At 37.4% G+C, this 18,672-nt stretch overlaps 1 protein-coding gene across 1 annotated transcript in view; it reads left to right on the top strand.

The window, feature by feature from the left end:
• The window catches only part of csmd2 (CUB and Sushi multiple domains 2), a 334,540-nt gene that overhangs the window by 87,347 nt on the left and 228,521 nt on the right, over positions 1-18,672 (top strand). Inside the window, exon 4 of the mRNA XM_056257596.1 lies at positions 16,461-16,655. Coding sequence (XP_056113571.1) covers positions 16,461-16,655 — 195 coding nt within the window. The remainder of the gene's footprint in view (positions 1-16,460; positions 16,656-18,672) is intronic.

The following is an 18,672-nucleotide window of genomic DNA, read 5'->3' on the forward strand; positions in this document are numbered from 1 at the left end:
ATTAGACCTGAAATAGCTGTTTAACATTTATATTGCACCATTCAGCCTGTTAGTAATGACTTTTTCAGCTCTGTGTGCAGTGGTACGCTAATGCTACATGATTCCATTTTCAGTCGTGGCAGGTGCAAATGTAGGTGTTTTTGTCTTCGTAAGTTCCGTATCAGGGTGGAATAACTGGATTGTATGTGCCACCCGTTTGCACGGCCAAACCCCGTCTGTTACGTGCTGTTGGCGGATGTGGCTGAATTGACAGTATGTTGGATAGGCTGAGCTGATTTCTTTCACACTCTCATTAGCCTCAGTAATGGACTACTGCCATTCTTCCCAGTCAACCGCAGGCAGGTTGCCACGTTCAGCTCGGTTTGGCTCCGCTCATTCGCCGCAGCTGTCGTTCACTTTGCATTGTCTTCCCGCGCGTGTCTTATTTGTTTTTTTGTCTTGCGAGTGATGTCAAAGGTAGAGGTAAACAATCTGTCTTCCAGTGGATAACTTGTTGGAGCCATTTCGAGGAACATGTTTGCTTTCTCCGTCTCAAACAGTAGTCCCCTCTTACTCAGTAATTGTGTTTTGTTTCTTTACACCCATTTTTCTCTTGCTGTCTAGCTCCGAAGAGCACGGCATATGAGATGGGGGGGTTTTGTGTTCTCATTAGCTGTGGATGTTTATCAGTCTTTCCCATCTCTGTATCACATATCAGGATTAGCTCTGCCGTACGGCAGCTTAGACTCTCTCACCCGGCTCGCCGTTTTGTCTTACCTCCGAATCGCTGTTTTGTGCGGATTAGACCGCCGTTGTCTTTGGATAAGCCGGCTTTTGTGCTACGGTTTGAGTAGGAGAATGGCAACATCCCGGTCCCGCGTGGAGCCTTGCAGAACGGCAATTTCTGTTGCGTGCCGTATCGACAGACTTTTTCCAAAATAAAACTTTGGAACTTATGGTCTGGTGTCGCATTTCCCAAATGAAATGCCAGAAATGTGTAAAGGAACACGTTTGAGGTGTCCTGTTGAATAAAATATTGTGAAACAGTTGCATCTACATCATCATCTTTTTATAGAAAATGACTGTGTTGGGATGCTGAACAAATAACAGGAAGAGAAAGGATGAGGCTGGTTTTAAGTGAACATCCTGTCTATCGAGGTTTCGGTGCTGATGGTGTATGTGTGACATAGGATGTATTCTTAAGCCTCAGCCTTATTTATCCAGTGGAAAACGACATCTACCGACCTTTTTGACATGCTTTATGTTGCGCATCCCAGCTATGTCAATACAAGAGTGTGATGTGATCATGCAAATTAAATTAATGGGATGTAAACAAGTCTAATTGCATTAGAAATATGCTAACCAATCAAATTAATAACCAGCAGAAATCAAAATCGGCCATACCTGTGGAGAGAAAAACGCATCTATCCCATAGTGGCCCAGCATCCTGCTGTTAAACCACCAGTGGGGATCCTGACAGTCCTGACAGTCTTTCATCCATTTTCTTGTACATGCTGTCAGTGTTCCAGTTAATCGCTAACTCTCAGAGCAGTAGCAGATAATGGTAACATGGACTTCATTGAGTGCTTTCACGATAGAGATTTTGGTGTGGGCCTGAGACTATTCCTCCCCTCAAACAATTGAATTATCTTCTCTTGTAGGGATGCACGATGATATCGGGACAACATCGGTATCGGCCGATAAAAGCTTAAAATGACCATCATCGGCATCGGCAGATATGAATATTACTGCCGATGAGCCTTGCCGATAGGGTGGCGTGTTTCCTATGCGCATGTGACGACCGTGAACGAAGCATGAGCGACAGCAACTTAAACTTCCAACTAGGGGTGTGTGATAATCACGGTTTTTGATCGTGGACGATTAAAATGTCTCCACGATCTGCTTTTGAAGAAAAATCATAGTTTCTTGCATTCTATCAGTTCAATTTTGGTGCCTTCATCTCAACATACTGTACAACGCGACGTACATTCACATCACATGTAAACGCAGAGGTAGAGTTACACTCAAGGGACACTGCAATTCACAAAAGTTTATTATTTGCATGTGCATCAAAGTCTTGCTGGTTAAACATGTAATTCACGTGCTGATGCGCTGTTCTAACATGCGCTTTTCTGAGTGCCTACACCCGACGCTCACAGGAACTAAAAGCCTGTCACAGCGCCTGCATACTGGACTAAGTTATCTTTCGAGTCTTATTGCGCTGATACTGTCAAATACACACAAGGTTTACATAAACAAAGTTGGTTATGTCTAAAGTGAAAGCAAACAGAAAATCTGCTTGTCAAATGCATGTACTGTCTCTTTAAGAGCTGCACGCGACGCGCCCAGAAATAAAAATTCTGTCATTATTTACTCACTCTTATGTTGTTCCAAACCTGTATTAATTTCTTTCTTGTGCTTAAATATACTATGGAAGTCACTAGAGTACAGCAACTGTTTGGTTAGCCACATTCTTCCAAATAACTTTTTTTTAACAGAAGAAAGACATTTATTTGGGTTTAAAACAACTTGAGAGAGTACATGATGACAACTAAAATTTTTGGTAGAACTATCCCTTTAATGTTAATAAAACAACTAAACACAAAGAGGAAATCACTCACTGCTCTTAACTGAGAACTTTAGAAGCTTTAATAAGCTTTTTTTGCACTTAAAAAAAAAATACAAATACATCGGTATCGGCATCGGGCAAAATTAGTTTGAAAATATCGGCATATCGAATATCGGCCAAAGTCCAATATCGTGCATCCCTATTCTCTTGTTAATTGATTTGTTTGACTATTAAATGCCATTAGGACTCTATGAAAGAAAAATAGAAAATGCATGAAAAAAATAGAGAAAATAGAGAAATAAAATATGACAAATAAAAAAATAAATCTAACAAAGCACTTTGTAAACTAAAATAAGGTAAAGAAAATTACATGTACTATGCACCTGACATGTGTTATGCATTTTGTTTTCTACTTTATTGTCCTAATTTATGTTGTGCATTTTATGTTATATTTTTTATTATTGTTTTGCCGGCTTTTTTATTTTATTTAATGGATTTTATTTTATTTATATATTTTTTTATATTATTTTAGTTCCATTTTTTTATTTGATCACTTATATTATTTTATGACATTTATGTTTCCTGTGAAGCACTATGTGAACAATGTTTTAAAAGATGCTATATAAATAAATCAAAACTAAATCACAATTGCTGACTTAGTTGGCATCGTTGCCCACTCCTGGTTACATTATTATATTAAAATCCATTTCTCACAGCTTCTGGTCTCTGAATAAATTGCCTTCAGAGAGTAGCTCACATTCTTTATTTTTCTTGCAGTACTTCCACAGCAGACAAACACCAAGTGCCTGTGCATGTAAAGTTTGAGGGTAAATCCAAAGTGACCACAAACATGAATAAAACATTAAAACTAGCATTTCTGAGTAAACAGCTGCTGCCTGGTTCTTACGGTAGTACAAATGTACTACAGTATAAAAAGAAACCAGTGGGATCGGGAGGGTGGGGATCAAATTTTTTTTTTTTTTTTTTATTTGCCACGCAATCGAACCAAGAGCTTTTCCCATGTCCATTCTTTCCTGAAATAGAAGGCAATCTCGACCAGCTTATCATTATCATTTTTATGGCTAGTGTGGATTTACACAGGGAGGTCACTGGTGTCACTACTGCTGTGTGCATTATATAGAACTGACGTTCGCAAGGTTAATTGTTATAAATAGAGGTTTACCTTTAATGCTGATACCTTTGGAAAAATCTCTAGCATAATGCTATGGTGCAATTCATCAGCAGACTCAATCGATCTGCCCTCACTTTCGGTGTGCACAAGAGTTGGTTTTGTGGACAGGAAAGAGGATTGTTAATTAAGACTCTGTTTAGGTCAGAGAACAAACACAGGGTCAATGGATTGTCTTTTTGCATTTGAAATCACCCCAGTGGACAATTTGCATCAATGCAAGGCTTTCACAGATGCATTTGTGGATCACTTCCAAGTTACTCTGCACATTTTTGGCAGTTAAAAAGTGAAGATTAACTTGGATGTCCTTTAAATGAGAAGCATGACCAATAGAGTGCTGAGGAATGGTCTCCTAGGTCAGCATTTGTCCTTATTTTAGAGTCTTTATTGATAATCAATTGCTTTCAACTTCACTGTATACCAGCACACAGACATGTTTCTACTATCCCTGAATACAAATACATGTAACGCTGTTGGCCGTTGATTTAGGTAAGCCGCTTTAGGATTAGAGTGATTCATTATGGGTAAAGCCATCCAATTAAACATTCCTCATAGACACCCCACTGCATGAGTCATGCTGGCTCCGTGCTTTTAGCTGATTTGAATCTGGTTTAGAAGGTCTTCATCTGAATTAGTTTGAATTCGGTTAAAATGTCTCTGTTTTGAGGAGCAAGAGTTGTGGATGCTTTAAACCTGCAGTACCTTTCCCCTAAATTAGACACATAAAAGAACCTTTGTGTGATTTGTGAACCTTTGTTATTCTAACAAATAACCTCTTGATTGGCACCATATGTGGTCTTTCATGAGATCTACAGTGTTAAATCTACAATACATTTATTTATGCTATTATGTTCTTTCTGAATGATTTTTGTTATGCATTTTCATTTGCAGGTTTTATACGTTCTCTGATCATACCATGCAGAACAATTGGCTTGATGTAATTGGCTTGATTAACCATCATTGTTAGAGTTACTAGATCACATGAGTCTTTCACACTTTAAACTATGCACTCTCTGAGCTGATCTGTCAAGTGAGCTGTTTAAGAAATTATTGCAAGCTTTATTTATCCGTTGGCTGTGCCTCCAGATGTTAGTTGATTTAGCTCCAGATGTTTACCTGTAGCATGGGCCACATATCCAGCAGTGAATGGGGATTTGTCATACGTGTCGTATTTGCAGTTTTGGGGAAATGATTTTGAAGCTTACTCATAATTTAATGAAATGGTCAAATACAGACAAGTTGCTATTTTGAGTAGTTAGCAACACGGCAGCTTTGGTTTATAAATCCTTATACAGTTTAGCCTATACAAAAATATAAGACATAGCAGTTGTGCAAGTGACCTATCCGAAGTATTTCATAGTGGAATGTTTACTGTACGATATACCGGGTTTTGTTTAATTATTTGTAAAAAAAAAAAAAAAAAAGTATTTTCCCCTGACATCCTTGTTTGATATTAATTATGTGATGGGGAATCCTTTGAGATTCCCACCCTGAGGCTTAAAATCAAAGCCAGAGGAGTTCCACCCTGGGAGGACGAAGACAGTTGTGGAGGTCACAGCGGGACATTGCACACAGCAGGCTGTCCTTGTATACTTGTGCTCTTGTTTTCCCTATGGGGTGATACACTGAAAAGCTGGAGGAAAAGACTGGAAATTGCCTGTTCATGTAAATGAGAAAATCCCAAAACTGTTCCGCCAAAAATTCAAAGCTGAATTTTCAGCATCATTACTCCAGTCTTCAGTGTAACATGATTCTTCTGAAATCATTCTAATTTGCCGAAATGCTGCTTAATATTTTTGTGGAATGATACTTAAAAAAAAAACTAATAATTAGGGCTGTCAAACGATTAATCACGATTAATCGCATCTAAAATAAAAGTTTGTGTTTACATAATATATGTGTGTGTACTGTGTATAATTATTTTGTATATAAATATGTATATATTTAAGAAACATATGTTATTTATATATAAAATGTTTATATTTATATAAAATATACATTATATATAGGCTACATTCAGTCTATATACATGCAAATATTTCTTAAACACACATGCATGTGTGGGTATTTATGTATTAAAAATAATTATACACAGTACACACACATATATTATGTAAACAGAAACTTTTATTTTGGATGCGATTAATCGTTTGACAGCCCTACTAATAATAATAATTTAGTGTTTCTATAAGTTTTACATATGTGTCAATGTTAAAGATTGCAGTTTGTGAAAAATAGATGTGCAACAACAGACTGTCATGTGCACTCTAGACTACATTTCCCAGCATCCCTCCTGGTTCTTACCTGCACTCATTCAGCCATCACCTGCACTTGACACCAATCACTAGCCATCAAGAGCACTATAAGAGCACACACTTCATATTCAGTAATCAGACTACTGACTGCTGACCTTAATACTTACCACCAACGGTCCTCCTTCATTTCTCCAGTGATGTCCTACCTGTTCCATATGTTTTCTCTTGCCCAACGATCCTCTTCTCTACCAGTAAGTCGTTTACTAACCGGTTTGGACCATCCCTGGGAGTGTGTGCTCTCCACTTTCACCATCCACGGATCCACGATCTTCAATGACACCTGCAACACAGTAAAGACTCTGGTTCTTGATCTGTTCTATTTTACATTCTAGAAATAACTATTACTCACCTGCTCTTCCATTTCCTGCAACACTGCAGTAAAACCTGTATTGTCATCTCACCATATTGTTGTCTCCAAGCCTGGTATTTCCTGACACGGATAGCTTTTGCTTGAGTCGTGTGAAAGCCTTTACACTGGCTTTTGCAACGTTACATTGAAGCTACACTTGGCAGCAGGGGAAGGATCGAGATGGATCAAGGGAGGGTAGAAAAACATGAGTGGTATAGAAAAGGGATCTGAAAAGAGAAAAGTACAGATGCTATTTTTTGCTCTTTAATCTGTTGGCTTTGCACATGTTATATTAGTTTTTGTTGGTAGAAGTTCAAAACCTTTTTGGAAATGCTGAAATATAAAGATGATCTCTCCACCAATCCAATCCACCAATTTTCACTGTATTGTTTTGCTATTTTAATAGGTAGGTAATATTAATGTTTTCAGTCACGATTTTTTTAGTTATAATTTGTTTAGGCAAACACTAACCTAATCTATGTGTAATGGTGTGTGACTCAATAGTATGCCATTCAAATGTTAATGGTTTTATTTTTAATAGCAGACGCAATAAAGTTATGTCAATAAGCCAACATCGAAGTGATTGCATCTCAAATGCTTTTCACGCTTAATTGTTTTATACAGCCTTATACTCTGACTGTGTAGCATTGTTGGTCAGGCTGAGTACCCCTTATTTTTGCTCCTGCTGAAGTTAGTCACCCCAGTCATGTGTCTCTCTACTTCCTCATTTCTCAAATGTCTAATTATCTGTTCAATAAGGTTCCTTCAAGCATGCTTTACTTCTCCTCTTTCACATTCGGCTCAGGCAGGCCGGCAGCTTTGTGTAATTTAGGAGCTGCTTCAGAGTCTCTGATCTGCTTCCGTGATCCCTGTTAGGCATGGAATGGTTTCACAGGGATGCACATGGAAATCTCCCAAATGGCAGGGTGATTTCTGAGAGGACGCAAGCGCGCTCTCTCTCTTTCACACTCGGACAGGCTGTCAGCCTGACGTCACGTTCAGGGATTCCTGCTAGTAGCAGCGTCACAATCCAGGCATCTTCCTGTCCGCGAATACGTTTTCCATAAAACAATTTTGTAACTTTTTATTTATTTATTTTTTCTAATATTTTGAATTAGCTTTTACTTTTACATTTTAATCTTCTTGTTCATTTTAGTTAAATTTTTAGTCATTTTGTTATGTGCTTTTTTTTTTGTAATATTGCCTTTTAGATTTAATTTAAGTTTTCTTTTTAGTTATTAATGAAATGTAGCTTGTTGGCCATGTCAACCTCCACAAATTAGTAGAAGACAGACAGATATGTGTAACCAAAAATACAATTTAAGGGAATTTATTCATTGAGTTATGAATTTTATGCATACTGATTTTTGCAACCTGTTTATCATGCAAAGCTAATGTAAGAATATCGTACACACAACACATTGACTACTTTTATTGTCTTTTATTTTGTCCTTTAGGTATCTTCATAGCCATTTGTCATTGAATGGAAAAGAACATCATACATATTCCTCAAATCTTCTTTTGTGTTTTACTGAAAATACAACCGGGTCGGAATGACACATGCAAGGCTAAGACAATATTCACAGAATCGTCATTTCTGCATCAGCTACTTATTTACAATTCATTAAGATTTAGTTCAATGTCTGCCTTTTGGTTTTTATCATGTGTTTGAATGCATTCCTTATGCAGTAAATATAGCATTATTGCGCACAGGGCTTTAATAAGGTACATCAGCCGGTTCTAAATAGCTTTGATGGCAGACAGGCGAGATTATTCTTTCTGTGGCTGAGCGGTGCGGATCAGCTTGAGAGACCGGCAGTTCTTAGAAAGGGCAGACTACTGGAGGTGTAAACGCTAATGTCGGAGCTACATTAGGAAACTCTTCCTCAGACACGGGGGGCCGCTAATGTGTGAAACAGAGAGGGTACATACAAACATGAGCTTATTGGCACTCTTGTCCCTCTGCGTTCCACATCGACACCGGCCCACCGGACCCAGGTGGACTTGTGCCTGTTGCCATGGCAACATGATGAGCAGAAGCGAAGATCTGACTCAGAGTTTGTTGGAAAGCAAGCTCACATTTTTTGCTGCGTTCATCACACCATAAGCAAATTAATCGGTTAAATCCGAATTAGTAAAACGTTCCAGATCTGTTTTTGTGCGCCGGAGGTGCTGGGTCACTCCGTCCCGCTGTGGTGTAAGGGTATATAAAAGTGTGTGGCTGTATAAAAGCCTTTTAAAAAAGCGCCAGCCATTGCAGGCCCAGGTGGTTTGAAATTTTCTCAGCAGTCGAGCTCTTTAGATCTAGAGTGACAATACGCCTCCAGATTAAGCGTATTGGCCCTCAGTATGTGCTCGAGAAGCAGGTACCAAAGAAAGAAAGAGCAGCCTTGCCCAGCGAGGTGGCGTTTGCAACCTTAGTCACAGAAAGATGTAGATAAGGGTCTATGCACTTTTAGAAAAGCCCAGAGGGCCGATGGTAAAATGCGTGGTAATGGTGTAGAGAAGAACAGGCTCTCTTATATGAGCTCTCTTCACGTTTGTTGAAAGTTAATTTAACTATAGCTGTAAAATTCCGCACTCAAGTTAATTTCATCTCTGTTTTTAATGTTTATTTAAAATGAGGCAAACTTGGTGTCATTTTAGCAGCTTGCAGTCTTTTAATGCGTAGCTAGCCAGCAGCTGTGGAAGCTGTGCAGTGATACACGTCACATAATTCCTGTTTTTAATGTCTATATTTATTTGCCTGCATCGGTTTGTCTTATGTAGTCACTTTTTGTGGTAGCACTTTACAATAAGGTTAATTTATTAAACACTAGTTAATGTATTAACTAACATGAACTAACCATGAGCAATACATTTGTTACTGTTTTTGTTAATCTTTGTTAACGTTAGTTAATAAAAACACAGCTGTTCATTGTTTGTTCCTGTTAGTTCACAGTGCATTAACTAATGTTAACACGATTTTAATAAAGTATTAGTAAATGTGGAAATTAACAAAGATTAACTGCTGTATAAGTGCAGTTCATTAATGTAGTTAACTAATGTTAACTAATGAACCTTATTGTAAAGTATGTACTGTAAAGTATGCTTTGTGAGCATAATACTTTTTATATAATTTTATATTATGGAATTGGTAACTAATTATGTTTTAGTGTATCTTTTATGTTTTTGTTTGTTTGTTTTTTAATTAGATTCATGGTCATGTTGCAAAGTTGCCTAAATCACAAAATAACGTGCAACCAAATAAGCCACCATTACTGATGCAGTTTTTAGTAGTTTATTTTAAAATGATCACTCGACTCAGATTTGAACCTGTGACCCTGCAAACATAAAACAAGAAATGTCAAGCTACACCTCATACTCAGTGAGGGACTGAAATTCTAGATTCGCTCCTGGAAGAGATGTTGCTCCTCATGGCCCTTGTTCTTTCTGTTTTCTTGTCACTTTCTGACTGCCACATTTTTGGGGTATTCTGTTCCACATGCTCTAAACTAAAGTACTCAATGTACACAATCTTGAAGTTTGTGGTCTATATGAGTGCTTATTAATATTTTATGGCCTTTTGGTTTGTCCACTGCAGCAACAGGTTGTTACTAACAGCATTGTATGTACTCTCTTGGGTGAAACTTGGTTCACTGCATTTTTATTTTCTTTGTTCTACAACAGTTATCCCAATCACAATTATACTGTGTGTGTGTGTGAATATTTCCACAACCAAATGTGATTATGAGCTGGCCATACTACCAATTAATTGGCTCGGAAATCCTGCTGTCCGTGGCACATCTCGCCTTTGCTTGAAGAATATAAATAAATAAGTAAATAAATATATAAATAACTACACAGAATGAAGAATCAAAGCAGGCTTCCTCTAGGCAGATGTTGAGCCAATTATGAACATATAATGTTAGTGACCATTCAACGTGAGACAGACACCTTCAACCCTGAATGGGTACATAAATTGTGCATTTATTAAGCTCATTTACACGCTACCTCTGTGTCTGCTTTTCTGCTGAGACAAGCTACTAAGAAAATAGAGATAAACCAGGTCTAGATGAAATGCAAAGAGACCAGAGCCCTTGTGGCTCGGGGTACTGAGAGAAGAAAATCTCATTGGAGATGGAATATTGATGAATTTCACAAACACCCCTTTGGATTAACTACAAATTCACAAGCCACTGACTCATTCTGATGTCAGCAGCCACTGTTGACTTTCCACTTTAAATATGCAAAAAGCATAAAAAAAATAATAAAAAAACATCTTTCAACTATTTGAACATTATAGACCGTATTTGATGCAGAAACATGGATAATTGACAAAAAAAACTTTGATCTGAACTGGTACATCAAGGGTTTATAGAAAAAGAATAAGAATAAGAACAATAAATTAATGTGTTTAAAATAGCATAATTATAAACTCATGTTTAGGCACATTCATTTATTGTTCTTATTCATGTATTGTTATTTTCATTGAAGACATTTTAATTTATTAGTATGTAACTTCTCACATTATTTGAAATAAATAATTGAATTCAATGTTTTTTTTAAATAATTATTTGGTAGTTCAACAGTACAGTAAATATCCTGTATTGTCTCTTAATAACTACGAGGCAGTTGAAGAGTTGGGGGTCGAGGGTGAGGAGAGGTTACAGTTTAAAGTATTTTTAGATTAAGTATAGCTCGTAACTTCACAACCTGCTGATTTATGGGATTTATTTATTTACTTGTTTTTTGTTGTATGCCAAAAGAGCAAAATCCCAAAGGTTTTATCTCAAAAGAAGAATTAAACTGTATTTAAATAGTTTCACCATCAGGTTCCATTTATAGAATCGTCTGAACAAAATTGCATTTTGATGCTTAATTTTAACAGTTTTCTCTGGGGCATAAACAAAAATACACATTTATGTCTTTGACAAAAAAAGAAAGAAAATCTCTTCATTTTAATGTCTTTTAGTCTGCTAAAAAATAAAATAAAACAGAAATTGTACCTCAGAGCTGTATGACTGACTGACTTCTGTGTAAAACAAAAGAAGATATTTTGTAGAATGATGTTGTCCAAACAACATATACCACATTCACTTTTATTGTATAAAAACACCAAAACCTTTTGTGTTTCACAGAAGAAATCACAGGTTTGGATCAACATGATGAAGAGTTTCTTTTTGCTTTTTTAATGCATTCATATTTTGTGCTTAACAGTCTCACAGAAAGTACCTGAAGAAGCATAAAAGACAATGGAGACAAATCAACATTTGACTTGAAAGTCTATTTTATGTCATGCACAGCTAAGTGTAACAGAGTCCAGCTAGTAGGAGCTGTGTGAGTAAACCTCACTCCCCTGAGATCCTAAAAGATAGTCCTAAAATGGTTCAGGTCATACTTAGGAGGGAGAGGTTATTATGTGAGTATAGGAGACCATAAGTCTGAGTGGACATCCATGACATGCGGAGTCCCTTAAGGCTCAATTCTTGTGCCACTCCTATTCAACCTGTATATGCTCCCACTGAGCCAAATAATGACAAATAACCAAATTGCTTACCACAGCTATGCAGACGAGACACAGATCTACTTAGCCCTATCGCCTAACGATTACAGCCCCATTGACTCCCTGTGCCAATGCATTGATGAAGTGAACAGTTGGATGTGCCAACTTTCTTCAGTTAAACAAAGACAAAACTGAAGTTATTCCGTTTGGAAACAAAGATGAAGTTCTCAAGGTGAATGCATACCTTAACTCTAGGGGTCAAACAACTAAAAATCAAGTCAGGATTCTAGGTGTGACTCTATAGTCAGACCTTAGTGTCAGTAGTCATGTCAAAGCAATAATAACTAAATAACTAAACTAAGATGCTTTGTTTCCAGTCAAGACTTAGAGAAACTTGTGCATGCTTTCATCACCAGCAGGGTGGATTATTGTAATGGACTCCTCACTGGCCTTCCTAAAAAGACCATAAGACAGTTGCAGCTCATACAGAACGCTGCGAGCAAAACCAGAACATATGAACATATCACACCAGTCCTCAGGTCTTTACACTGGCTCCCAGTTACATTTAGGATTGATTTTAAAGTATTATTACTGGTATATAAATCATCCAATGGCCTATGACCTCAATACATTGCAGATATGCTCACTGAATATAAACCTAACATATAACTCAGATCATTAGGATCACATCAGCTAGAAATACCAAGGATTCACTCTAAGAATGGAGAGTCTGCTTTTAGCTATTATGCCAGCCGCAGCTGGAACCAGCTTCCAGAGGAGATCAGATGTGCTCCTACAGTAGTCACATTCAAATCCAGACTCAAAACACATCTGTTTAGCTGTGCATTTACTGAATGAGCACTGTCGCGTCCGACTGTTTGTGCTGTATTTTATTTTATTTTTTATTCTAAACTGTTCTAATTATTCTTATTTCTTTTGATTATTTTAATTTCTTCTATGTAAAGCACTTTGAATCACCGTATGAAATGTGCTATATAAATAAACTTGCCTTGCCTTGCCCTGGCATCAAGAGGCGCACTAGCAACTTGCACCAGAGACTGCGGTCTTTAGCGTCCTTGTTAGCGCGCCCGCCTCCCATGCCGGTTTGAGTCCCGCTAGGAGCGGGGTGAGTAGGACCCGGAGGGGTTACATAAGTAGTTATCTTTCAGATGTAACTCATACATGTGTGTTATTTCTCTATAATAGGAAGCCACTAATACTCTTGTCTATGTAGAAGGAGTTGTGGGATTTGCAAAAGATTGCATGTCTTGCCCGTTGTGTGCAGGGGGTGATGAGTGTTCACTGCAGTTGCCTGGTAATTGTGCACGCACAGAGGCATTGATTGAATCGTTGCTCAACAAAGCAGAAACTGCTTATTGAGCTAATGTGCTAGTGTGTTGGGTTCAATTTCACAATGTCACTTTTAAAGTATAGACTATGGAGAGTGGTAGGCGTGTCAGAGCGGATTGTGCCAGGGCTTTCATATTCATTTTTATGTGCTTGAACATGCAGCTTTCATAACCTAGCCTATACGTGCTAGTTAATGTGACTGTATAAGTCACAGACAGTCAGTGCTTTCTAGGTAACTATAAGTTTTCCTTTTTGTATGTGGTGTTTCTCTTTCACTATTGCAAATCACTTATCATTTATGTCTGTTGCTGCTCTGGTTATTTTCTGCTGGTAAAACAAATCAATCCTCATCAGCATAAAATCAGTTCTCTAGAATCTGCTGTTGATATATTGCATGGTTGGCAGTTTATGGGTGCTTTGATTATTGCGAACACATGCAACAATATTTATTCACCTTGCCATTTTCATCCTGTCTCGCAATCTTAGCCTCAGATGTATTGGGTTGCTGTACTGAGCGATTCTGAGAAGAATATAAACATTGGATTTAGCAGAGTTTTGTTTGAGGCATTCAAAACAAGTTTGATAGATAACAGAAATGAATCATATTTGTAGGAATTATGTATATAATAGTTTATTTATAACTTTTGAATGGACACATTTATAGACTACCATTTAAAAGTTGGTAAGATTTTTTTAAATGTTTTTGAAAGTATCTTATGCACACCAAGGATAAGAGGATTTGATCAAAAATACAGTAAAACAGCAATGTTGTGACATATTATTACAGTTTAAAATAACTACTATCTATTAATATTTTTTTATTAAATATTATGTATTTCTGTGATGGCAAAACAGAATCTTCAGTGTCACATGATCCTTCAGAAATCGTTCTAATATGCTAATTTGGTGTTTAAGAAATGCTTCGTATTATAATCAATGTTGAAAACAACCATACTGCATAATATTGTAGAGGAAATCGTGATTTTTCTTTTTAAGGTTCTTTAATAAATAGAAAGTTCAGTAGAACAGAATATATTAGATTTTTTTTTGTCTTCTTTCAGTGTCACATATCTGCAACTGGTTGCTTTACATGTCGGTCAGATGGTTTCTCTGGCTAGAATTAGCTGTAAATTGGACCAGATTTTGTCTTTAAATTATATTATTTATTAGAGATGGAAGGGGGAAAAAAGGTGTTGGAAAAATTTGAATTGAATTTCATTCCTCACCAAGTTACATGGACCGCATTTGCTGCAATATTCCACTCTCTCTCTTTATCTCTGGTTCAGTGGAAATGTAGACAAAGAGAAGAGAAATGGAGTGAGGGTCATAGATGCAGACGTAACACGAGAACCATCTCTTGCTGTTTCAGCACTCGGGCAGGATATAGCGACCCTTAAAATGGTTAAAGCAGTCAAACTGCAAGGGTGGCACAGTCAGTCCTGTGAGTTATAGACTGAAGATGACAAATGCAGTGGGACCATGGGGAGAACAGTGTGTATGAGGGATCATCCAGGATCTGTGCAGAATACTTAAAAAGAAATCCCTACTGGCTTTGCGGAACTTTAAGAAAGAGAGAACTGTTATGAATTTATGATTTATGTATATCCAAACGACTAAGTGGAGGTTTTTTTTTATTTTTTCTTCATTTAAACAGTTCTGGTGGACCAGCGACGTGTGAATCTAGTTAGCATTCTAGCTCATATCCATGCCACTCGTTCAGGCAAGTTAATTAGTGTTTAAGGGAGCACTCAACTCAGTCTTGGTTAATATCACACAATCTCAAGTGTATATTTCTCTCACCTGCTTTACTGTTCATTAATATGTATGCTGATAAATACGTGTATGTGTGCGCAACAAACGTCTTGCTCTCACATGCTCTGGCATGTGCAGTGATGAAACTACTCTCTTAATCAGTGCTGATGTAATCAGAAGTCAGCCCACCTATCTCACTCGCTGCCTCTGTTTCCCTGCACTACTGAGACAGATTTCCCCACTGCAGTGCACTCTCCCTGCTAACAGGTCATTGCCATTAGGACAGATTATCTTCCAGTATGGGCGCTCCACGTGCCCAACACTTTGTGTATACGCTTGTATACCCACAAATTAAATTGCATTAGGATAGCTTTCTTGGTCAAAACAGATCATTTACAGTGAATAGACTTAAAGGGATAGTTCACCCAAAAATGAAAATTCTGTCATCATTTACTCGCCTTCATTGTCGTTCCAAACCCGTAAGACTTTCGTTCATCTTTGGGAGACACATGAAGATATTTTTAATGAAATCTTAGAGCTTTCTGTCCCTCCATTGACAGCTACACAACTACCACTTTGATGCTTCAAAAAGTTATAAAAAGATTGTAAAACTAATCCAAATCAATTGAGAGGTTTAGTCCAAATTTTCCGAAGAGACTTGATCACTGAACAGATTGGATTTAGGTTAGGCAGTCTGGTGGTTTAATAGATTTTAGAGAAAAGGTTTTGCATAAAAGATTTTGGTTTTCCCCCAAAATGTCCTCCTAGAGAACTGACTTGCCTGAGACTGATGTCAATATGTCTTGTATTGATGTAATATAAATATTTTGAAGCTTGACAAATGAGGTTTTGTCGAAATGGTCAATTACAATGGTTTGTGATGGGTTGTATTAATGCAAATGGGTTGAATATTAGTTTGAACAATTCAGTAATGCTTTGCATACACACACCATAATTTTCCATAATTTTAAGTGTTATGACATTATAGATATATAACTTCATGCTATTACTGCAAATTGAAACCCTATTTCTGTATTGTAAAGTTTTTGGAAGATAAAAAATATGATAATAATATGAATTCAGGATGTGTATACACTACGTTTTAAAAGTATTTTTTTAATGTTTCTGAAATAAGCTTTTATTTGATCAAAATACAGTAAAAACAGTAATATTGTGAAATATTATTTACACATCATTTATTAAAGTACTACATATTTAGAATGACTGTTTAGTATTGTAATACATTTTAAAATGCAATTTATTTCTATGATGGAAAAGCTGAATTTTATTATTATTTCCTAAATTAAAAAAATATATATTTCTGATGAAGGACATCAAGTTTAGACAATATATATATATTTTTTTAACAATAGTATCCTTTTAACATGAAAAAAATCTCAGTGTATTTCTCTGTCACGTAGTATATGAAAAACAGTTTAAAACATTTCCTTTGTTTCATTCTCCCATTCTAGCGCTTCCAAGCTACACCTGTGGAAATCCAGGCCAGCTGCTCAACGGCATGCAGCAGGGCTCTACTTTCAACATCGGGGACAAGATCCGCTACAGCTGCAACCTGGGTTACGTGCTGGAGGGCCACACTGTGCTCTCATGCCTGGCCACCTCCTCCGGCACCGCTGCCTGGGACTTCCCCCTGCCGTACTGCCGAGGTGAGTCCGGGGTGGGACTGAACAAGAGAGTCTCAAGAAAAAGGTTACCAAGGGTCTTTATCAGGGCTGACAGATATCCCAGCATTTAGTAGCAGGTTGGCTGCACAGTTCTATTTTTCCTGGATGAGACACAGTAGACACCCCCGAGGTGATACCTGCCGACGTGTGAAAGCCACACAGCCGTGTTGTGTAAGACCGCGGGGTCACGTGATAGCGTGTTAGCCGTTGCCTGAGGGGCAGGGATATCCAAATGCTCTCCGTCATGATACTCTGAAAACATGCTGACAGTTCGAGGCCAAATATTAACATGATGCGAGCCCCCATTGACATCTTAAGTTCAGTCAGTTTGATGCAAAGCACAGGCTCATAAATATGCATAAGTGAACTCTGTATATGCATGCGTTTATTTTATGAGAGGCATATTCACATATTCATGACAGTCTCATAAAAACATACACAGGTCTTGCAGTTAATAAAACAATGACAAAGTACTCCACAGATAATAGCATGTATAATGTATTAGTGCATATGCGAGGGCAATGAACAGTAGCTGCGGTCTCCAGATAGAGTGTGAGTGTGTTCTCGCAGGCCAGTATGAACCAGGGCCATCTGTGCCCGGGCTGGGGGACAGGAAGCCCACGTAAAGACACACATGCTCAGGCACGCAATGCCAGAAAGAGACCCCTTCTTGCCAATGCTTCTTCTGAATTTTAACAATCAAATATTTATGTAAATGTGCAGTAAATATTCTTTATTTACATGCAGAATTGTACAGCATTTTTTTTTTTTTTTTTTTAAGAAAGGTACAATGTGGTAATGCATTTTATTTTATTGTATTATTTTATTTCTTCTGGGTGTTACCACTGTATCTATTTATTACTGTTTATTATGTTTTATTTGTTTTTTTCTTAAGGGTTATTATACTGCTTTAAGTTTTTTTTTTAATATTCACAACAGCATTTTACTGCCACATTAAATATTAGATGACAAAGTAACCACAAACTTTAATCTTTTAATTCTACAACATTATTCTCATGATTTTTCCTGTATTATTAAAATATTGCAAATTCATACTTATGTTATGACTTCCCTATTTTTATCTTCATTTTAATGTGACACTACATTCTATGGGACAGATTTACTAACTGCTTGCGCCAGCACAAACCCTCTTTTGGTGTTAAACTACTGTCAGGATTTACTACGCAGTGAAAAATTAGCGCTGAAAAGCCGTGGATGGAGTTATTTTTGCGGCTGACCTTATTGCTTATGCATTTGTAGGAGTTTCCCTTTCAGAAGCAAAATGAATGGGAAAAGAGTGTTTAAATTAATCATGCAAGGTGATTTACTAAGGTTTGCATTTGTCAATTTACTGGTATCTGCGCCATTATTTACCCCCCAAAAAAGCATGTCTTAAACCAGACGCTAATTTGCGCTGCTCTTGGTAGATCGTGTTGGTCATTATGGAAATGATCCGGCTGCGTCTGTGTTCTTTAATTTGTGCGTCGTCAGTAGATCACGCACAGAACTTTTTTGGAATTGCGCTAATTTGCCCTGTTTAGTAAATCTGGCTCTAAATGTTCAGTCGGCTTGGAAATCATATCTGCTCTGTATCCTCTATCATCTTTTATCTTTTATCTCTCTCCCATTTGAATGGTTTTTAGATGAATTAACCATGCAACCGATGCCAAACGGATTTCTGCTCTGTACACATCTAGAGAAAACAGCAAATCAACGGCCTTTGTAGCCGGCAGCAGACAGCCTCCTCTCGGGCTCTGATTATGGGTGGCCAGAAGGTGGCAGGAGGTTGGGCCATTTTCCTTAAAGGAGTCACACAGTGTCAGAAAGGCTTCTCTGTCCCCATTAGTGCTCATCTTCCAGGCCTCTTCTTTTAAACACAACACTCAGACATTTTCTATAGAGCATATTATAAATATTTGATCTAATAAGCTTAGATGTCTACATTTATATGCATTAATAAATACCCTCCCAAATGAATACCCACATTCAGATCTCTGGC

This window comes from Rhinichthys klamathensis, unplaced genomic scaffold (assembly GCF_029890125.1).
Source record: "Rhinichthys klamathensis goyatoka isolate OS25496 unplaced genomic scaffold, OSU_Roscu_1.1 h1tg000140l_1, whole genome shotgun sequence".
Lineage (NCBI taxonomy): Eukaryota > Metazoa > Chordata > Actinopteri > Cypriniformes > Leuciscidae > Rhinichthys > Rhinichthys klamathensis.